General features: G+C 46.9%; 1 protein-coding gene across 2 annotated transcripts in view; it reads right to left on the reverse strand.

The window, feature by feature from the left end:
• LOC306824505 (uncharacterized protein) overlaps nt 1-22,968 on the reverse strand; it is a 30,270-nt gene extending 7,302 nt beyond the window's left edge. Inside the window, exons 1-2 of one of the 2 annotated variants that reach the window (XM_079344684.1) lie at nt 22,867-22,968; nt 281-578 (exon numbers count right to left, since the gene is read on the reverse strand). In XM_079344684.1, coding sequence (XP_079200810.1) covers nt 281-553 — 273 coding nt within the window. In that variant the 5' untranslated portion in view covers nt 554-578; nt 22,867-22,968. Of the gene's footprint in view, nt 1-280; nt 647-1,549; nt 1,959-22,866 lie in introns of those variants that run through there. The other variant, XM_079344683.1, reaches the window with a different exon arrangement.
• Nucleotides 22,969-23,818: the final 850 nt, after the last annotated feature.

Genomic DNA, 23,818 nt, shown 5'->3' on the forward strand with positions numbered 1-23,818 from the left:
TCATTTTCCAACACCAGAGGTTGCTGCATGTTGATGAGTTACAAAGGCTGGCACATCACTTCTGCAAAATACTTTGATTCAAGAAAACATCCGAATATAGTAAAGGAAACTGGAAATAGTTCCCCAAGTCTCAGTTAAATACAACAGTCTGTGACCGTGATGATTTTACATTTAGGAAGGTGTAAAAGTTAAATCTTTTAAAGGTCTTTGGTTTATGCTGAGTGTATGAACATAAATCCACCCGATGTTTTCTTCACAGAGTCAAAAGGAGGCAACTTACTCGTTGGCAGCTTTCAGTGGTAAACTTGTCACACTGGAGAGACTCAGGCCACTCGAAACCAAATTTGTTCATCAGAGATTCGCAGCCAGAGCGAGCCTGCTCGCAGGTCGTCCTGCAGGGGGGTCGAGGTCTTCCAGACTCACATTCAGGGGTGTAGATGGAGCACAGGAAGGGCTTCAGTTGAGGGGAGCATTCCACTTTCACCAGAGGGTAAAACTGATGAACTTCCAGGCCTGCTTCCTCCTGATTTCTGTGGCCAATAGCGTTGGGCATGATGGTCTCAGAGTAGGGAAGGTCTCTGCAGAGGGAGACAGTAATCGGCTCACATGTTGCAGCAGCTTCTGGAGCAGCTTGGTTCTCTGGACCCTGTTTGAACGGAGACATATTTCAGTTCTGACTCAGTAAATTAAAAAGATTCTTGCTTCTGTATTTCCCAACAACCCCAAATGAATCCTTTTTTTTTTTAACGAGTTATGTCGATGGTCTTACGGGACACTAAACGTCTGTATGAACCAAATGGTTGGTCAACAACAACAACAACAAAAAAAGTGGCGGACTCCCAATTTTGATGTTCACTCTGTTAAATTGAACTAACAAAGCAGAACACACCAAGAAAGATATTGGTTTCGAATGGTTTATCAGAATAAGCAGATCAAAATGATTGAGCATAGACAGGGATGAAGGTTAGGGAGGTTAAACGTCGAGGGGTGTGGGATGAAGGGATGAGGGTGGGGGTCCAGGGATGATTGGAATAAGAATGAAGGTCTGCTGTCAGCTGATGCCTGTACGACGTGACGAAACCAGAGAGGTCCAGACTCTCGGTGGCGGTTGCGGTCTTTATTAGTCCCCAGTGGAACGTGAGAGTAGCACAAGAGCGTTATGGCGTGCTTACATACAGGACGTCAAGTGTGAAACAGAAATTGTAAGTGTTTGAGGCGGGGGTCTATGATCCTGGATCTGTGTGCACAGAGTTTGTCATCAACATGTTGTCTCCTGAAACGAAAGAACTTTTCTGGACAATGCAAACAAACCAAAAAAAAAGATTCATTTTTCTGTGCGTTGTTTTTGTAGAAATGTAAAATGACCTGCCGGAGCAGATCGAGGAAACTAACACATCTCAGACCCTTTTAAAATCCACGACTGTAAAATCACTTTTTATTGACTTTATTGTCTTGTCTTGTTTGTTTTATGACATACACTATAGTATTGAATCAACTGATGCTTGTTGGCTGTTTAATAGTAAATATAGGTGTTGTTATTCTCACTCACCTCAACACAGTTATTCTCAGGTAGAGACTCACACCGCAGCTTCAGTGGCCAACTCAAACTCTTGGCTCTGAAGGCCGATTGACAGTCAGTCTTGACCTTGTTGCAGAGAGCTCGACACGGTTTCATCCGGCTGTCGTCGTCTGAGCCGCACTCAGGCACCACAACACGACACATGAGGATGGCGATGTGCGGAGAACACGCAGTCGCCACCATGCGACCGACATCCTGCAGGTTGTAGCCTGTAACTCCGGTCGGACTGGCCGTAGTGGTGTATCCCAAACCTTGACAAAAGCTGGATGTCACTGGTTTGCAGCTCCCTCTAAAGCCATGTGCATGCTGAAGAGACAGCAGCAAACTCAAAACCACCAAAAGGAAACGCTTCATGACTCTCAGCAGTCTCACAACCTGCCGTGTGCTGTTTCGAAAAAGCTTCTGGAGGTTTGAATCCTGTCTGTCTTTGTTGCCCTGCTGAGGAGGTGGAGCAGGAGTCCACGAATGGAGTTCCTCCAAACATGGCACTGATTTAGGACCATTACAAAGGTCGCAAATCAACAAGATGCTCAACACAAATCGAGAGCCAAGCTGGTCCCAGAGCAGCAGCCTGGCTGTATAGGAGAAAGACTTCCCAGAAAGTCGACATCTGGATGTGATTGTGCTCTCTGTGTAAGAAGGAGGCTGGGGGGGTAAGAATAAGTTGCACAAAAAGTTGGCTCAATAAACTCGAGTTGTGCATGGAAAATATTTAACAATTAAGTAGAACACAAAGTCAAAGTCTTAAATCAGTTTCCTGTATTCCTTCTTTTAAACTATGACTTCAGTTTCAGAGTTAAAGAGCGACCTGCTAAGAAATACTAAATACACGGTCGCACACGAGGGAGTGCAGAAGGTCACCTGAGGTAGGACTTCACTCAATAAGAAGACAGGATAGAAAGTGGTGGACTGCTATATGATGCTGTTATAAGAATATGTGTCTTCATATCAATGTGTCTGCTTCAATAGATTCACAACAACATCAACAAAAGAGTGGAGAAGAACGTGCAGGAGAACAGACAAAAATAACTCAGCTGTTTAATGACATGCTCGGAGATCGGACACGTTCAGTCTGTCGGTTGTGCAACAGTCTCAGGGAATGAATGTCACCACTCTTCTGGTTACATCCTGCTGAGTTCTCACATCAGGTTACTCAGACTTGTTGCAGAGAAAATATGAGTTTGAAGGCCCCGCCCCACACGGCCCGTTTTGGACACCCCTGGGTTTGCCAGATATGAGAGCAGTTATCAGGTGAACAGGTGTTGCAGCGATGGAAGCGGGCAGTGGAACTGCTTCAGATAGAAGTGATTGTACCCAACTTGGATTATCGAATCCAGATACATTGTTTATCAGTATAAACCCTTTAAAGGGTCCGCGCCCTGTGGATAGACACTTTCCATATGCCGGTTCTTTCACGCTCTGGTGAACTTTAAATGCTTCTCTGCAGGGAGTTCGGAGAAGAGACTGTGTGCCGGGTGGAGTCCTGCATCATGTGTAATGCCTTGCTCTTGCAGCAGGTGGTGCTAATGTCCTGTACTTGTTGCCATGTTGATCCAGTGTTGTTAAACCAAAGCAGCATGCTTCATGTAAGGATGCTTTCAACCGTTGCTCTGAAGTCGTTCTTAGAAAAACAAAGAAATAACATTATTTTCTTGTACTTTCTGACTTCCTCTCTGATGCCCAAACACCCCGGAGATGGAGGCAGTGATGTGGATCAGTGAGGTTTCAAACAGGGATCTTGATTCTGGACAGGTTTGGATCTCCAGAAATGAATCATGAGCTCCTGTTCTTTGTGCAACCTCGTCATACTGAGATATTTCATCTTTGGTTTGCAGTCTTTTGCAGCAGCCGACCCGTCGCATTTAAAATGAGCGGCAAATTTAAAATTGGCCATTTTGTTTGTTCACAGTTTCAGCGTTTGATATTTTGTCTTTGTGCTGTTTTAAACACTTCAGTGTCTCATGTGCGGGGGGGGGGGTGGGGGGGGGGGGGTTCAGCATGTGTTTGTGCTCTGTGGTCATTTCTTGTCGCCACACTAGGTGGCGTACTGACTTCGGCGTTGGGAAGTAGAGGAAGGTGTAATCACAGACGAGGTGAGCGGCACACAGTTTTTGACAGCTGCAGTTGAAGTGTATCATGAATGGAATATTTTGTTGATGTAAATGACCTGAAGAGTTGTTGTGAATGTCTGATTTGGATAAACCCGTTTTGAGTGTCACAGCACGTGGTTGACGGAGTCATTGCCACGCTACACGGACACGTCGTGTCAGTTCAGCACGGTAGGCTGTCAGCCTCTACGTGGCTTTAAATGTTCTGACCGACAGACTTAAACTTACTGTAGCGCTTTAATTCACGAGCAGCCAGCGTGGATCCTGCTGCTGCTTTCTGCTGCATCACATTTTTGGTTGTTTAAAGTTCTGAGCTCACCTCGGGTGCAGCGTTCAGTTCCTCCTCTTGATAACTTTTCAAAGGTCAGAGTTCATTTATCTCTGGATCAAAAGGAGACAACCGAGCAAACATAAAAAAAAAAAAAAATAAAAATAAAAAAGTCCTCTCTAAATGAGTCCGACCTTCTTAAATGTTCTGCACTCGTCTTAATTAATGGAGGTCGTCTGCTCGGAGTAATGGCTCCGTGCCGTGTCGCTGACAGCCTCAATGATGTAGAACAGGGTTTATTAATTACTGCTCGCCGGGTGCTGATGATGTCACAGGGAGGTCGGGTCAGGAGGTGACCGATCACTGGAGGACAGGTCGTTCATGAGGAAAAAACTCGCTGCTTGGTTTGTAATGGCACGCTGATATTTAGAAGATGCAGCCATGAGATTTTGATGCACAACTTTTACTTTTAACACGACAGTATAATCCTTGAATAACACTGAACTGTCCCTTTAAAAGACCTCTTAAAGGTGAACCGGCCGTCTCTCATTTCTACTCTGATAATAAAAAGTAGAACAAACAAACCAACGGAACAAAATCCTGATGTTTTAAGAATCCATATCGGAGCTCGGACGTCTGTGGCTCGGTTGGTAGAGTCGATTGTTGCTTAGTTGGGGGTTCGATCCCCAGCCACCTGCAGCTACATGGACGACGTGCCCTTGGGCAATGAATTGCTTTGTCTGTAGCGTGCATGAATGGGATGAGTTACTTGTGATGGACGCTTTACACAGCAGCCTCTACAATCAGAGTGTGAATAAGGATGTGTGACCCAAAGCACTTTGACTGGACAGAAGACTAAGAAAGAAATACACAAGCTCAAGTCTATTTACCATTTTACCAAGTCTATAACCTGTGACCCTCAAGTCTAACTCGAGGCTCTCCAACCTTTCTTCATCTGAGAGCTTCTTTGAAAAAGTGAAAGTGGACAAAAGCTACCTGCATCACATCGCTTGCATTCATTCACACATCAGCTGAATGAAGCTACTGTTTGTACACGTGTGAAATTACAACAAGCCAACGAGCCACAGACTCAGCTCTGTTACTGAGAACTCAAATCAAGGCCCAAGAAAAGTGCTTTAATCAGAAACAGGAAAACACAGAGTATAAAGAGAAAGACGAGCAGTTAGTGTGGGGAAGATGGCCGACATGATAAATGCAGGTTTTTGGCCCCCCTGTTAAACCATGCCTGGGGCCCCAACAGACTCTCGAATCACTGCGGACTAACAGAGGTGACACAGGATCAGCAGTGTGTGTGTGTGTGTGTCTGACTGTGTGTGTGTGTGTGTGTGTGTGAGCGTGCATGTCTGACTGTGTGTGTGTGTGTGTGTGAGCGTGCATGTCTGACTGTGTGTGTGTGTGTGTGTGTAAGCGTGCATGTCTGACTGTGTGTGTGTGTGTGTGTGTGTGAGCGTACATGTCTGACTGTGTGTGTGTGTGTGTGTGTGTGTGAGCGTACATGTCTGACTGTGTGTGTGTGTGTGTGTGTGTATGGGTGTGTATGTCTGACTGTGTGTGTGTGTGTGTGTGTGAGCGTGTATGTCTGACTCTGTGTGTGTGTGTGTGTGTGTGTGTGTGTGTGTGAGCGTGTATGTCTGATTGTGTGTGTGTGTGTGTGTGTGTGAGCATACATGTCTGATTGTGTGTGTGTGTGTGTGTGTGAGCATACATGTCTGATTGTGTGTGTGTGTGTGTGTGTGAGCATACATGTCTGACTGTGTGTGTGTGTGTGTGTGTGTGTGTGATGATGGCTGAGCTGAAGTTACGACACTTTTGCGGGGGGGGAAATCCATCTGAAAAAAGCTTGTGATGACAGGAAGTCTCTGCTGAAAGAAAAAAAAAAGTCACACGTTTCTCAACATGTTGCACACTTGTTTTTCTTTGATTAAACTTTTTTTTTTTTTTTAATTCTAGTGGCTTTGATAACAGAGAGGCCAGTGTTTACCAACAAGTGAGGGTGAAATGTCCCACCTTTCAAGGTAAATATGTACTCTCCCACACGTCTCTGTCCCAGAGGGAGATAAAGACGGGGAAGAGAGGCTGATAATGACTCAGAGAGCGAGCGGGGGGGGGGGGGGGGGGGGGGGGGGGGGGGGGGGCAGGTTTGGGGTGTAAACAGCGGTTGAATGCACGGACAGTGTGAGCACAGCTGATAGTGTTTAAGTCCCTCCCTTCTCCTGCAGTGCTGTGTGCTGCCTCTGGCTGTGTTTTACTCCATAATGAGACTTATTTCACATGAAAACGCTCACGTGCTTTACATTCCCATCTGTTTGCTTCTCACCCACAAGCTGGACCACATGTGGTCACTTTTTATGGGATTTTGATGCTTTAAATCTTACGTCCCTACATGTTCATATTCTTTGCATTGTGCTACTCGTGAAGCCACTCGAGCACCCCGGTGTTTTCACTCGTGTCCAAACCAAGAGAAGCTTTTGAATGCACTCGGAGACTCTTTGAAGGAAAGCCGTCTCGCTGATCTCCAGGACATTCATCTCAGACACACAGAGATTCACATGCAGCAGCTCGCTCTGACGCCTCCTCTTCAAAACTGTTTTCAATCTTAAAAATGGTTGAAACTGAAAAAAAACCCTGTAAATATGAACGTTTGAAGCCTGACTGTCGTCCCCCGTCTGTCCCTGCAGGGGGCGCTGCAGCTCATCTGCAGCAGTCTCCTTGCTGGAAATGCTGTCTCAGCCTAACTTTGAGTTTTTGAGCTGAGGCGGGTTTTAAGCCTCCTGACAAACCGTTACACGGCGCCCACCTGTCAGTGAGCTCAGCTACACGCTCACTATATATGACACGTATCATTTTCAAAACAGAGCCGTGTTTAAAACACAGTGTGTGTCCGTGATGTTTACCTGGTTTATTTATGCTGTGTGTGTTTGTGACTTCCTGTCGTCAGCCTGAAGCTTTTTTCACTTCCTATATCAGCTTCATTTTTTAAGACCCGACATTGCCGCTCGCTTACAGCTCGCCAAAAACCAAAAGATTCCCGACCACGTGTTCGTCTTCAAAGAACCATAACATGCAAAATGAACATCATGCTGTTTCTCTTTTATATTTGTTTTTGGGGCTTTTTGCCTTCATTTGACTCTGTACAGAGCATGCATTCAGGAGAGAGTGAGGAAAGACCTGCAGCAAAGGAGCCACAGGTCCGACTGCTTGGAGGACTACAGAGACCACATGGGGCGTACCCAACCAGGTGCTCCCACATCCTGTTTTAAAGAAGACTTCAGATTAGAGCTTGTGACCGTGAAGTCATCAGGAAAGCGTTTGATCTGACATGTTGTTTAAAGTAATAACAGCATTAATAGTTCATCCCGATTAATTTTTGCACTCACGCTCAGCTCCGCCATCGTCCACGCAGCCACCTGTGACTGGAGGGTTTATGACATCATCCCGTCTCTCCTCAAACTTCTGCATGTGACTCAAACATGTGAGGAGTGACGAGGTCAAACACAAACTGTGTTCTGCTGCTGCGATAAATATCTCTAAACGCCTCGTCTTCACATTACCCCTCGTTACAGCTGACAACTGATTGGTTAATACTACGCAGGCTTCAAATGGACTTGGACTAATTGGAGAGCAGGTGAAGTCCGGTCCGGCGTGAATCCGGGGCAGGTACTAAAACGGTCGTGAGCTCTGATGTGGCAAAGAGCCAACAAACCATCTGGCATCTTCTGGAAAGACAGTTCATCTTCATCCCCCGCCCCCGAAGCTCTATCATCTTCCCCGTTTCTCCATTATTTTAACGCTGTAAATGTCAATATCAAGGAGGCTGATTTAACACACACACACACACACACACACACACACACACACACACACACACACACACACACAATCAGCTTAACATTCTCCTGCTCCGTCTCTCACCCCACTTGTAGTGTAGGGTTGATATCTGATTATGTCGGGTCACTCCTCCAGATGGACCCACGTTCAGACACCCACCCGCCCCGCCCCCTTCGCCACACCTGACCTCTGACATCCTGCGGTGTTGCCGTGGAAACCTGTTCCATGGAGATGAGGAGGGCAGTGATGGAGAGTTGGGGAGAGGCTGTGAGGGGAAGAGCAGGGAGGGAGGGAGCTATCTGTGTTTGATATTCCAGGCCAATCTCATGGCTGGTTAAGCTCCATGAATAGAAAGTGAATCCCACACACACACACACACACACACACACACACACACCTCGTTCCTCTTTGTCTCCTCTCTGTGTCTTTTCTTGCCTCTCTCCTTCTCCTCGCTCTGTTTTCTTTCTCTGCTCTGGTGCCAGACAGATGGTTCAGAAAACAAACATTTGTGTGAAGTTCGGAGAGCGGCCCGTAGCTAATAAATAAACTGGAGGAAGCAGGAGACTTTGCAGAAGAGACAGGTCCTTTGTGAGGACAGACGCACTCACTCACCACATGTATACATAATGATACTGGCTGCTTGCCATTTTCTTTACACTGGCACACTCCCAATCTCTGAACAATAAAGGTTACATGTACCATTACTGGACATCTGGATGACGCTGAAGCAGAAGAACCCAACGAGACGTTCTGGTCTGGACATCTTTCCAATCATCTAAACTAAATCTGAACGCACCAACACGAGTGCATCATGTCAGACGTGTGTTATTATTCGAGCAGAATGAAGAGTGAAGAGCTCAAATATCTCCAGCAACACTTGGAGTATGAAGAGCCTGATGAAGGCCGCGAGCCGAAAATGCATCAGTTTAATAAAGTTGATCTTCATGTTACGCTTCATGCTAAGCTAAGCTTCATGCTACGAGTGTTCTGACATGTTTCAAGGAGGCCAACAGTTTCTTTAAATCTGTCTGCTACAAAAAACATTCTGTAAGGAGGCTTCAACAGACTGAATGAAGTTCTGTGGACTCGTTACGATTCAGGATTCTTCATCTGGTTCGGTTTCACACTGCACTTTGTCACATTGTGTAACCGTAGCCTGAACTACGACCCAGAGAGTAAACAGCAGGACCATGGAAGAGTGACACTTTGTAGCGTGGCGAGTATTTCGACCTATAAAGTGTAAGTGGACGATCCGACCAGGAATATGTGTGAGCACACGTTTACCTGCCAGGAGGACTGAAGCCTGGCGTTGTTAGCGATGCTAACGTTAGCCACGCTCGACAAACCTATTTGACATTGTTTACAGACGGCCCAAATTCAACCCATAATGCACTTCTTATTAGTTCACTCCACGTCAATTGTACGATTGGAACCTGAATAACCACTTTATGTGCTTCTGACTCTCCCTGCAACTACATTTACCTTCAGGTACAAAGAAAGTCAACCAAACCTGAACCTGAGCTTCCATCTCACCTACAGCCAACTGAACTCTGGACACATGGAGAAAAAGTCGGACACATGCTGCAGTCAAGAATCTTTTTAATGTCGTATAATTATGCAAATTGAGATGAATTAAAACCCTTAGAGGACCACGATGCGATTGTTTTTGTTCTGATGTGTGACATGCATTACCCTTAAAAAACCTTCTTTCATGTAGCGCCGGGACTTTCATGTGTGGCCGGTCTTTTCCAGAACTCTGAAATTAATTTGGTTTACTCGCAAATGTTAGGGAGGCACAGTGGAGCATTAAAGGACTGTAACCAGCTATCATATGTGATCAATTACACCCCAGCTTCACTGCCCACACCCCCAACACACACACACACACACACACACACCAAATATATACACTTTACATACATATGGTGTGTGCACAGCTGCGGAAAAGAGTTTTGCAAAGAAAAAAAAAAAAAAAAAAACTTCAAAAATGTCGACACAAAAAAGTTTCCTTTTTAAATGAGCACATGAGCTTTGAACATCGAGAGAAGTGAAAAAACTCCTTGGATAGACTATACACACACACACACACACACACACACACACACACACACACACAAACGAGGAGGCTAACAGTTACAGGAAAGTGTTGACAGCAGTCTCCTCGGTAAATATTGATTTTAGCCAAGCAGGCTCAGTCTAATCTCCCAGCATGCACCGGGCTGACGCTCAGTTATCCAGATGGACGGCTTTGCTGGGAGTTATTTGGTAAACAGTTCTCATATGTTCTGCTATGTTGCAATCCGGACAAATACACGAATAAGTGAAGCCAGCCAGAGGAGCCGACAACTTTTACAAGTCCTGTGAAAAGACGTTTAGACTTGGGATGATGCAAAAGGAGCTAATGTTTGATTTATACACCCAAAAGAAACAGTAACGCTAAGCAGGCTACGATGATGACTGCATGAATAACGTGTCTGTTACAGCTGAAGCCTGCATACTGTGTTTGTTGAATCTGTCCCCTTTCACAGCGCTCAGACCGCTTTCTAGTCTGAGTCTCGTGTCGTTTTCACAGATGCACAAAAACCATCTCCATCATTTCAGGAGGATTTTCTGCTGACCCGTCCGTTCGCTCGTGCAGCTTCTGCTGGACCTACTTTTCTTTTAGGCTGAAGGTGTTTTAACACCTTGCTCTCGTCTGAGTCGTGGACCAGTTTGTTCCACTGTTGGATAATTACCTCTGTCTGGTCTGTGTTCATTTACAGGTGACGCTGCTCTCTGAAGAGCCTCTGCCCTTTTTTTTATTGTAAGAAAAAAACAACAAATAAAACATCTGATTGTAGGCCGACCACAAAGACTCTCTCTCACACACACACACACACACACAAACACACACACATTTAAACAGCAACTGGAGCAGATTTAAAAAGTGGGAAACACTGCACATCAACGTGTAGAGGACGTGTGGATGAAGGCTACCTGTGTGTGTGTGTGTGTGTGTGTGTGTGTGTGTGTGTGACCAAGGGCAGACAGTGTTATTAATTGATCCCATCTGGTGACAATCATGAGTTCATGAAATCTTCCTCATGTGTTTTCAAAGCTGGGGGGGGGGGGGGGGGGGGGGGGGGGGCGTCCTGGTGGCCTAGTGGTTAGTTGGCTTGCTCCATGTGCGGAGGCTGTGGTTCTCTATGTGGGCGGCCCCGGGTCTGAATCCGACCTGTTGCTCCCTTTCCCGCTGATGATGTCAGACTAGCTTCTGTCCTGAAGTCCAAAAAGTTGTGTCGTCTGACGGCTGCGAGCAGGAGTGTGGGAGATCTCGGAGGGTTTAGTGGTGCAAAGGATCCTCAAACAGCATCATGTGTAGAAGCTCTTGCTGCTGTTAACTGTTTAAAGGCCGTCCTGCTTTGAAGAGCCGAGTCTTTGTCTGCAGGATGAGGACGGGGGGCTTAGCAGAGCTGCTTGGTATTCCCCCCGAGGCTTTGTGCCTTTGGCCGCCATATGGGAGAGAGAAAACAGCCGCATAAGTACTTAAGCAAAGTTTATATTTACCCAGGAATCTTCTCAGCTTTGCTTTACTTTAGTGGAAAAACAATAACCAGGCTGAATCGACGCTACCATTATAAGCACTTATGCAAAGTTCATATTAGCAATGGAGATTTCAACCTTGGCAGGAATGTCCATGAGGCAGAAAATAAAGTGTCTGCCGCCGCTTTTCTCTCGGCTCTGAGCACGCCGTGTTGTGAGAGACGACGAGAGAAAAAACCTCATGATTACTGTTTTACTTTGTGAAGAATGTGGAGTCCCTTCTTGTTTTTCTTTCACTTTACCCGAGCGGTAAACATCTCTCTCACTCGAGGCGCTTTAAGAATTAGTCACAAGGAGACGCTCTGTGACGAGATTCAGATTAAAACAGTTTTAATCAGAGAGAGAGAGAGAGAGAGAGAGAGAGAGAGAGAGAGAGAGAGAGAGAGAGGGAGGGAGAGAGAGAGCGAGAGAGAGAGAGAGAGAGAGAGAGAGAGGAATGAGATGAGAGAAAGGAGCAACAGGTCGGATTCAAACCCGTGCACGCTCTGATAACCACGAGGCTGCCGGCGTCCCACGTCTGACTATTTTAAGCTTTACAGACTCATTTACAGTAAGTGAATCAAAACTGTGTCCAACCAGGATCTATTCGAATTTCAACCTGCGTCTCTGGTTCTTTTTCTATATTGTGTCGAACACAAACAGCTGGAACAGGTCGAACACAAAGAGTGACCAACAGTTGGTCTGGTTGTCATGGAAACGTCTTCAAACTGTAGAAGAAATCAGAAATCCAGACCGACATGTTTAATACTTTAACGTAGAGTCACACATCCATCTACATCTACAACGCAGAGCAGCAACACAACACAGAGCAGCAACACAACCAGAGCAGCAACACAACGCAGAGCAGCAACACAACACAGAGCAGCAACACAACACAGAGCAGCAACACAACGCAGAGCAGCAACACAACCAGAGCAGCAACACAACACAGAGAAGCAACACAACGCAGAGCAGCAACACAACACAGAGCAGCAACACAACACAGAGCAGCAACACAACACAGAGCAGCAACACAGAGCAGCAACACAACACAGAGAAGCAACACAGAGCAGCAACACAACACAGAGCAGCAACACAACGCAGAGCAGCAACACAACACAGAGCAGCAACACAACACAGAGCAGCAACACAGAGCAGCAACACAACACAGAGAAGCAACACAGAGCAGCAACACAACACAGAGCAGCAACACAGAGCAGCAACACAACACAGAGAAGCAACACAGAGCAGCAACACAACACAGAGAAGCAACACAACGCAGAGCAGCAACACAACGCAGAGCAGCAACACAACCAGAGCAGCAACACAACACAGAGCAGCAACACAGAGCAGCAACACAACACAGAGCAGCAACACAACCAGAGCAGCAACACAACGCAGAGCAGCAACACAACACAGAGCAGCAACACAACACAGAGCAGCAACACAACGCAGAGCAGCAACACAACCAGAGCAGCAACACAACACAGAGCAGCAACACAGAGCAGCAACACAACACAGAGAAGCAACACAGAGCAGCAACACAACACAGAGAAGCAACACAACGCAGAGCAGCAACACAACGCAGAGCAGCAACACAACCAGAGCAGCAACACAACGCAGAGCAGCAACACAACGCAGAGCAGCAACACAACCAGAGCAGCAACACAACACAGAGCAGCAACACAGAGCAGCAACACAACACAGAGCAGCAACACAATGCAGAGAAGCAACTCAACACAGAGAAGCAACACAACACAGAGCAGCAACACAGAGCAGCAACACAACACAGAGAAGCAACACAACACAGAGCAGCAACACAGAGCAGCAACACAACACAGAGCAGCAACACAATGCAGAGAAGCAACTCAACACAGAGAAGCAACACAACACAGAGCAGCAACACAATGCAGAGAAGCAACACAACACAGAGAAGCAACACAGAGCAGCAACACAACACAGAGAAGCAACAAAACGCAGAGCAGCAACACAACACAGAGCAGCAACACAACACAGAGCAGCAACACAATGCAGAGAAGCAACACAACACAGAGAAGCAACACAGAGCAGCAACACAACACAGAGAAGCAACACAACGCAGAGCAGCAACACAACACAGAGCAGCAACACAACACAGAAGCAACACAACGCAGAGCAGCAACACAACACAGAGAAGCAACAAAACGCAGAGCAGCAACACAACACAGAGCAGCAACACAACACAGAGAAGTAACACAACACACAGCAGCAACACAACACAGAGAAGCAACACAGAGCAGCAACACAACACAGAGCAGCAACACAACACAGAGCAGCAACACAACACAGAGAAGCAACACAACACACAGCAGCAACACAACACAGAGAAGCAACACACAGCAGTAACACAACACAGAGAAGCAACACAGAGCAGCAACACAACACAGAGCAGCAACACAACGCAGAGCAGCAACACAACACAGAGCAGCAACACAACACAGAGAAGCAACACAACACAGAGAAGCAACACAACACAGAGAAGCAACACAACACAGAGAAGCAACACAGAGCAGAGCAGCAACACAACACAAAGCAGCAACACAACACAGAGAAGCAACACAGAGCAGCAACACAACACAGAGAAGCAACACAGAGCAGCAACACAACGCAGAGCAGCAACACAACACAGCGCAGCAACACAACGCAGAGCAGCAACACAACACAGAGCAGCAACACAACGCAGAGCAGCAACACAACGCAGAGCAGCAACACAACGCAGAGCAGCAACACAGAGCAGAGCAGCAACACAACACAGAGAAGCAACACAACACAGAGCAGCACAGCCCGGTTTATATTTTCTGTCGCTCACGTAGACGGACACGCGCAGCGTGTTAGCTTGTTTCAGCGCAGCGTGTTAGCTTGTTTCAGCGCAGCGTGTTAGCTTGTTTCAGCGCAGTGTGTTAGCTTGTTTTACACAGTGGAGAGAACGTAATAACCACTTCCATGATTGAAATGTTGACCTCTGATTTTTGTCAACACAGGACAAGAATTCTGTTCAGCTTCCAGGTCGGTTATGATGAAAATGAAGATTTAAATATTTAATGACTGCAGCGTGAGCCTGAGATCTTGAACAGAATATCCAGCGGTGTTATGCATCTGTGGTTCTTGTAGAAACAACCAAATGCTGCTTTGAGTTTTTTATTCTCATGTCGAAAATACAAAATAAAAGTCTTAAACAAACACAGACACATGCGGCTAAAAGACACACGTCCATCCTTAAAGCTTTAACTTCAGATTATTAATAATGGAATTAAGTGATTATGATTGCGTTTAACTCTGTGTGTGTGTGTGTGTGTGTGTGTGTGTGTGTGTGTGTGTGTGCTCTCACACACTCGGGCTCAGCCGGGCTTCAGACATCACTGGTAATGTAGAGGAATAATTGCTGTGAGCTGCGGGGAGATTTAAGAGTCTGGGTCCTGCTGCTGCACGACTTTATGGCGGGAGTGTGAAGTGTTATCATTAGTAATGTGATTAACACCTTCTCCACGGGGGCAGCGCTTCGTGTGTGTGTGTGTGTGTGTGTGTGTGTGTTGTGTGTGTAAGAGAGAAAAGAGACAATTATGCGTTGGCTTTGCAGGGGGAGGGGGGGGGGGCGGTATCTTTTGTCATTCTAACTGAAGCCTGTAATATCTAAGAACGATGGTGTGCTGCGTTTGTTACACAGGGGCTACCTCTTCCACAGTGCTATAATTACCTTGTTAATATATTAGCCGCCAGCATTGATTACCTGACTAATCCGATCACAGAGCCCACAATTGATCCTTCTGCAAGCAGCGCGACAATAAGCACTTTGAGCAAAGAGACGCTCAATAGCACATGCACAATTGGCTCTCTCACAGCTTAATTGGCTAAAATAAGCCAAACATTTTGGTTTCCCTCTCAACGGCCGGATCAATGGAGGGAATGAGGCTTGAATTCAGATGACTCTCTTAGCAAGCAGAGCTGAGTTTTCTCTCTGTCTCGTCTCCTTTTTCTTATTTGGTTTTTAAAGATTCGTCTCTCCACACTCGTCCTTCGCATTAGACAGAGGGGGAATGGTTTTCCCTGCAAAAACTCGCCACAGTTGGATCCTTTGTTGCGCTTTGGATGGATTTCTTCCTGCAGCATTAAAGAGTAAGAGTAAAGATTCTGATTGTTTTCGGGCCTTTAAATGAACACTGCTGAGGAAATACGAGCACTAAAGGATTTGTCTGTATCTAAAAGAAATAATGGCTGTCAAACCAGAGAAGAGAAAGCATAACAAGCTGTTGTTCTCAAATCATAATTACCTCATTACCTCTCCTTACATCGAGGTGTTAGAGTTCACAAAGCCCCGCCCCCTTATAATGAGCTCATGCATGTCTGCTACAGATCTGAAGAATGTGCAACATTTTTACACATCAATATCTCAATATTATATTTCGATGTTCCATGTGTTCTTGCAGAGGGCGCTGGAGTCCCCGTGTGTTCTTGCAGAGGGCGCTGGAGTCCCCGTGTGTTCCTGCAGGGGGCGCTGGAGTCCCCTGTGTGTTCCTGCAGGGGGTGCTGGAGTCCCCTGTGTGTTCCTGCAGGGGGCGCTGGAGTCCCCTGTGTGTTCCTGCAGGGGGCGCTGGAGTCCCCGTGTGTTCCTGCAGGGGGCGCTGGAGTCCCCGTGTGTTCCTGCAGGGGGTGCTGGAGTCCCCTGTGTGTTCCTGCAGGGGGCGCTGGAGTCCCCGTGTGTTCCTGTAGGGGGCGCTGGAGTCCCCCGTGTGTCCCTGTAGGGGGCGCTGGAGTCCCCGTGTGTCCCTGCAGGGGGCGCTGGAGTCCCCCGTGTGTCCCTGCAGGGGGCGCTGGAGTCCCCCGTGTGTCCCTGCAGGGGGCGCTGGAGTCCCTTGTGTGTTCCTGCAGGGGGCGCTGGAGTCCCATGGATGGCGGTCTCCGTGCTGGAAATGCTGTCTCAGGCTAACTTTGAGTCAAGCTAACGACAGGCTGAGAGCTGAGGCGGGTTTTAAGCCTCCTGACAAACCGTTACACGGCGCCCACCTGTCAATCAGCTCAGCTACACGCCTTATTGTGAATAACTCTGATCCTTCATCCAATCAGAACTGCTGAGTCATCCAAACACTCCCCCCTGTACAGTGTGTGTGGATGGAGACATGAGCTAATCACACCTATTTGGTTTTTTGAAGCAGGCTGTAAACATGTTCATGTCTGCTGTAAAAACAGGCTGTTTGAATGGGTGTGTATGTGACTTCCTGAATAAGCAGCTGGAGCAACTTGGGGAAGCTGGGGATCAAACCCTTGACCTTTCAGCTGAGAGATGACCGACTTTACCAACTGAGCCACAGCGGCCAAAGGAGTCCAACGAATAAATGAGCTGAGCGTCGTTTGGCCAATCTGAGAACAACGACTGCAATCTGCAATGTAAGCAACAACGCAGCAGCCTGCAGGTGACTCACCTGACTCTTAAAGGGGTCGAGTCCTTAATTTTCTCCTTTTGTATTTTTCATGTTGCACCTCTTCTGTGTGTGTGTGTGTGTGTGTTTCCCTCTGAGGCCCACCTAAAGGCCAGCTGGTGGCTGACAGCAGCTGAGGACCATAAATCAGAGGTGGAGGCAGAATTCCTTACGCAGCGTTGGTATTCACTTTGTCAGCCATGAAATAAAGATGTAGCGGAGCCGGAGGTCAAAGCACACAGATCCCCCCCGCCTCCCGCCCCCCCAAAAAGCAACAACAACCTCACATCCAGCCTCTAAAATCTTTATCCTCCCTCAGTGTCCGTCTCTCCGCAGGTAGCTGCTCTCATCACCTCGTCGTTTGTGTGGTCCTCCTCGTCAGGATGTGATTTATGATCACGTCTGACTGTTATGGGTTTCTGGCGGTGAAGAGTTGTTGGAAGGTGAAAGTGCTCGTTGTCGACGCTTCACCTCCAAGAATAAAATTGCAATCTTTGTAAACATGTTATTTCTTTCTGTCTTTGCAGACTGTTTCAGTAGGATCTGTGCGCACCGCTTTCTGTGTGCGTCAGGAGCCGATCTATCAATGCTGCTTCCACTGTGCATGTTGCCGTCTTGTCCTAGCGCCTGCCTGCGGAGTAAAGTGTTTTTTTAAAATGATCTCCTGTGATCTTAGGAACCTGACTGTGCTTTTGAAACAGACCCTGTGGGATAGGGTGGGCGCCGTCAGACTCACCGCCGCTTTGCTTTGCAAAGAGGGGGGAGGGGGCGTCTATTTTTCGATGCAATCAAGCTGAACAGATCAGATCGACTCATTTATTTCGATGATCCCTCAAATGCAAATTCACTTTGTGGAAAAGACGTAGATTAGTAGATCGTACACAAGATGGTCAGTCAACACGGACAGTATCAGTAACCTGTACACGCATCACCACTTGACTCTGTAGGGTTCTCATGCTTGCTGTTATCGATGTAGCGCCCTCTGCAGGTGACAGCCAGAAAGACCACTCCTTTAGTGTCTTTAGGTCCTGCTAGAAATAATAAAAATAACTCAGGTGCTCTGAAAAAAGAGCAAAGAAAATCCATCATCTGTAGCAGTTTGTAAGCCTGTAAAAACTTTGACCAACGTCTGCCACGAGGTACCAACCTGATGAACCAATCACACGCTGTCCTTCTGCTCGTTCTCTACCTCTCAAAGCTCGTCACCGATGACGGAGTTTATACTGAGAGTTTACTTTCCGCTGAATGAGACATGAGACGACGTCGTTTCTACACGATGAAGAGATGAGCTGAGGTGCGCTACTGGAGCAACGTTGCTCGTGTGTGTAAGTGAGGGGGCGTGGCTTTAGAGGGAGCAAAGAGCGGGGAGGGGGCGTGGCTTTAGAGGGAGCAAAGAGGGGGGAGGGGGCGTGGCTTTAAAGGGAGCAAAGAGGGGAAGGGGGCGTGGCTTTAGAGGGAGCACAGGGGGGGCGGGTGCGTGGCTTTAGAGGGAGCAAAGAGGGGGGAGGGGGCGTGGCTTTAGAGGGAGCACAGAGGGGGGCGGGTGCGTGGCTTTAGAGGGAGCAAAGAGGGGGGAGGGGGCGTGGCTGTAGAGGGAGCAAAGAGGGGGGAGGGGGCGTGGCTTTAGAGGGAGCACAGAGGGGGAGGGGGCGTGGCTTTAGAGGGAGCACAGAGGGGGGAGGGGACGTGGCTTTAGAGGGAGCACAGAGGGGGAGGGGCGTGGCTTTAGAGGGAGCACAGAGGGAATGCTACTTTTAAAATCATGCTAGTATCAAAAATTACCAACCCTGCTTTTAATCGGCCAGCCTTTAGTCTTAATCATCTGCCTTTTACACAGTTTAAAGATGTAAAACCTGGAGGCTGTCCAATAACATTCTTCACAAAATGTTTATTTATTCCTGTTGAAAATCCTTACAATTTTCCAAGAAAGCCTGAATGATGTTTTCATGGATCTGAGTTTAAACTAAAACCAAAACAAATCCTTTTTTTAATCAAGCAAACGGTCCGCACGCCACAATTGTTACTTCACGTCAGCTTGTCTGACGATATCCAGACACACACACACACAAACACACACACACACACACACACACAGTCTAACATCTGAAAGAGCTCATTGTTGCAGCACACCTGCCCGGCCTCCGTCATGACGGCATCTCATGTTGGATTTCTGCGTTAATCCGCGTCCTGCTTGTTCCTGCATTAGTCTGCATGTCATGGTGACATGTAGGCCGCGTCTGTCCCGCCAACCAGCACGATTGTGTTCACACGGCATGGATATGTCAACCTAAATAACACATGTAGAGCACACAGCCACCTCCAGGAGCCAACAACTGAAGCACACACGAGGTGACAACGTCGCTCCATGTATGAGGACGCAGGAGGCAAAGGTCAGGAGGGTCCGGTTACTTTTATTCTGTGTTTACGACGCCATCCGGCTTCTCGAGACTGAGAGTTCACCGATTATAATAAACACCAGAATTAAGCACACAAGGAAGTAAAAGTTATTAAATGTCCACTATTGAAGGTGTGTTTGAACTAAAGTGAAAATATGTTTTGTTTGTGCTGAAAACTGTTTTTTTTTAAATAAGATGACGATTTAATTTTATTCTTTAAATTTCACCTCAAAGTTTAAAACGTTCCCTTCTCCTTCTTCTGTTCTCGTGCCTGATCAGGTTTTACGATCTTTAAATGATTTCTGTTAGAATTCATTTTTATTGAAGCTAAACTATAACTTTTTTTTGGTGCCTTGATTGGTCAGGACAGCTGAAGGAAACAGGAAGTGTTGGGAGGAAAGAGAGCGGGGGATGATACACAGCGAAGGGGCCGAGGTCGGATTTGAACCCAAGGTCACTGAGGCCTGCGTACATGGAGCACGCAACATAACCACTATCAGCGAGCGATTTAAAGGTCACTTTTAATAGTGAGCAACAGATCAAAGTGAGTGAGTTTAGCTGCTGCTTCATGTTAAATTCAGTATTAATGCTGTAAGATGAAAAACAACGGATTGGTTTTAATTTCATTTAAAGTTCAAAGTGTTTTTTACTTTGTCATCTTTGAACTTCAATTTAACTGAAAATAGCCTCAGATAACTTATAAGAACATATTAAGCTACTCCACTGACTCAAGCAGCTGTGAAAATGAAGCCTGCAAAAAAAATAAAAAAATAAAATGAATTGCAGTACCTCGAGTGGCCACTTGAGGCCGTCTCCAAAAGCCTCAGAACCCCCAATTTTTAAAAAAAAGACATTTTTACAGTTGACATAAACGTGCTCGCTGCCTGGTTAAACAAACACATTTGGTCTAGAGCTCACGTCTCTATCCGCACACGATGCAAACTCACCCATCGATAATTCTCCATTATGACTGGTACGACTGCAAGCCGACGTTGAAACGTTTGAAAGGAGGCTTAAGGTCTACCTCCGGACTGAAGAAAATTTTGAGACAGCGTTTAAAACGCCAACCTTGGGCGTAAACATAACGCTTCAGAAACAAACGGAGACAAAGAAGGGACACAAGAAACAAGGTGAAAGGAAGTTAATTCATGATTTAACTAAACTTGAATATATAAGTCTGATCGGTCATGAAAGCGATGTACGGAGGAGTTTAGTGTTGTGATGTTCAAACAAAAAGCAAACGACGCTTTAGTCTTACTCAAAGACAAAACATTTATGACACGAGCCATGCATTTGCTTGTTTATGATGTTTTCTTTATCTGTGGTGTGATGAGCCTTCAGGGCCTCTTTAAAAACACACACAGTTTCTTTAAAAACACAAAAATGATACTTCTTCCTTACTATCAGTGTTTATAATTTAGTGTTTAGTGTTTAGTGTTTATAATTTAAACAACTATTTAGTTTGTAGTCTTGTGCCTGTGTTTTAAAACCTCCTCGTAGCTCTCATCAGTCCCTCCCTGGTTCCTCCTGTCCTCCCTTTATCGCCCTTCTTCTCCTGGTGTCAGCGGTCGGAGGGGGGGGGGGGGGGGGGGGGGGGGGGGGGGGGGTCAGGGTTAAAGGCTAAGAGGATAGGTCCGTGTTTGTCTAGTTGTATTGTCATGGCCTTGGTCTGTTTGACCTGAAACGTGCTGTGAAACTCTTCATAATGTGCCCTTGTGTGTGTGTGTGTGTGTGTGTGTGTGTGTGTGTGTGTGTGTGTGTGTGTGTGTGTGTGTGTGTGTGTGTGTGTGTGTGAAGCCGTTTTCACACACGCACTCCTGATGATTTTCTCCTGAAGATTTAAAAAAGGAAGGTTGCCCCTGAAGTCTTCCTCTCAGTGGGAGACGATCTGTCTGTGGGACAGTAGAGGAGGGTCGCCGGAGACTGTACGCTGAACACGGGTTGTGCAAACGTCGTCTCAGCCTCTCATCATATTCACGTCGACTCAGAAAATCCACGCAGAAACTTCAGTTCAAAGTGTGAGTGAGAAAATTCATCTGCGTGTGTTCACACATGAAGCCCGTGAATTTAGAGGACGTTTTGTGCAGGTGTAAAGAAAAAAAACGTCCCCGACAAAAAGAACGACACGACTGTCTGAGTCATTAGAAGAAACCAAAGGAAGAAGAAAAAAAACAGCCATCCGGCCGTTGAGCGCCTGTAATGATCTGCGGATTCTGGTCTCTGGTAGGTGGACTCGGTTCCGTCTGAAGGTTTTAACTCGGGTCGTAAAACCTGAGGTGGATATTTCCCTTTCAAAGATCCTTTGAAGAGGGCCTGTCGTGGAGCTTATCCTGTTAAGCCATGGAACAGCCTCGCCCACCCAGGACGGCTACAGACTGTACCGAGCTGTCATCAGTGGAAAACATCCGCTCCGTGCTGGCCTGCTGACGGGGGAAACTTCCACATTAAGGGTATTTACACAGCAGCCCCATCCATGTGGTGGATCACTGGCAGATTATCCATGTTGAAGGTATCATGTCACAGGAGGTGATTTCCCCCTTTGTGAGACAGCAATAGAAGATGAGACAGAGGCCGAAAACAAAGACTCAAGTCTGAAAAGCAGAGGACGCTAAAATGGTCATTACACCGCACAAAAGTGTGAGAAAGTTCTTCAAGGCACGGTCAACGTGGAGCTTTGTAGTTCGGCCCTCGAGCGCTAAAAAGGGGAAATATTAGTCGCCGCTTGTAAACACAACCTTCAAACTGGGCTCGTCTGACCCGACTGCGCACGCTCACTGCAGCAGCGAGTGTGACTCACATCGTCTCCACGCTGGCACAAGCTAACCGATGATGTTCTGCACCTGCCTGTCCAACGGGAAGCAGGCCAACTCTGCGTACCCGGGTGAAAGCCAACTCAAGCTTTATCTTCTTACGGCTTTGGCTCACTGTGGTTACGTTTCCTCTTCTTTGCTGCTACGTCCAGGCGTTTAAACTCTACGTCTACATCGTGAACATGCAAATCTGAGCGACTGTTCCGATTTGAACCTGCACACACAATGGATGCTGAAAATGTTGGAGACGTTGCTCCATCATAAAAAATGTACTTTCTAATTTCATATTCTTTATTAATGGTAGTTTGCACTCTGTTATTTCAGAGACATATTTCTCACAAGCAGGACCTGTGGATATGCATTAATGGAGAGTGGCACAGCTAATGCCTTGCTCAAGGCACCTTGCATCTCTGTTTGTGCTCGAGAGGTGGTCCTGGCACCTCTCCAGCTACCAGACCAACATCCATATTTTGATCCGCATCAAGACTTGAACCAGCGACCCTCCAAGACTGAGCTACTGCCGCCTAATATATAAACATGCATAGCTAGTTTGTTGCCAATACACAGCTAATGTTAGCATTTAGCCACTACTGTTAGCATTTAGCCACTAATGTTAGCATTTAGCCACTTCCGAGATAACACCGACACGTGAGAATCATTGAAACGACAGGAAACTATCTGATATAAACGCTCATCTTCAAAACATTTCTATAAGTAAGCCTGAAGAAACAAATGGAAGGATCCATACCTAAATAACAAAGTAGCATCACTCTACATGTAACACACACACACACACACACACACACACACACACACTACAGTTAAACAATGGGCAACAGTACCGTGCACGCAGACGAGGAGGCAGACGGATCAGCAACAGGTAAGAAGTTTAAACCCTGCAGAGGGTCAAAGGTCGACGACAAGAGTGAGCGCTGTAAGTCTGTCTGAAGTGCTGTGTGTGATTACTGATGAGAAGCAGCTGTGAGCACAGGTGAGCTGAAGGTGATGAGGTGGGCGTGGCCAGCAGGGAGGGGGCGGAGCAGGAGGAGGAGGAGTCCTGAGCATGAGCAGGTGATCAGCTGAGCGGTGCATACGTTGCTGTTACGCTGAACTTCAAATCAGAGATGAGATTAAAAGGAAACTGGATCTTGTGGCTTGTGGATTAAAGGGGGCGGGTTCACACCAAAACAACAATATGAAGTAAATGCTGTTGACCACCTTTCCTTGAGCAGCGGTGGTCGCGTAATGAGGATCCATCCATTTCCTTCCCTTTATAAAGGGGTCAGGTTACAAAAATCAAGCCAGACTTCCCTCTCCCCAGCAGCGTTTTCCAGCTCCACCTGTGGGATTACGAGGCGTTCCCAGACCAGATGGGACATAAAATGTTCTACTGATGAATCAATATTGCCGTCGCTGGCCTCCTCACTTTAAATATTGTCAGAATACGCCGGAGAAGCGTTCATTTCTCGCCATTAGTGCAGAAAAAGATCGTCGACAGAGGAGTGAAATATGTGTGAGACCATCTACAGCATGCACATTGGCAGGATGAGTACGTGTCCGTCTCGCTGCTCGTCTCATGGAAATTTAAGATGTGTGGAAATGTCCTGAGTGGGGAATGCAGATGATAAAACGCCTGTGACAGTTTTATTGTGATCTGGGAGCATCCTTAGCCAAGACATCAGTCAGCCCGCCTCGACAGGCTCTCACAGCTGCTGATATTTAGACGACAATTCACGACTGCCGCACCACCGGGGAGATCTGATCTGACGGGCCGGGTTACCACGGGGGGGGGGG

This window comes from Symphodus melops (genome assembly GCF_947650265.1).
Source record: "Symphodus melops genome assembly, chromosome: 5".
NCBI lineage: Eukaryota > Metazoa > Chordata > Actinopteri > Labriformes > Labridae > Symphodus > Symphodus melops.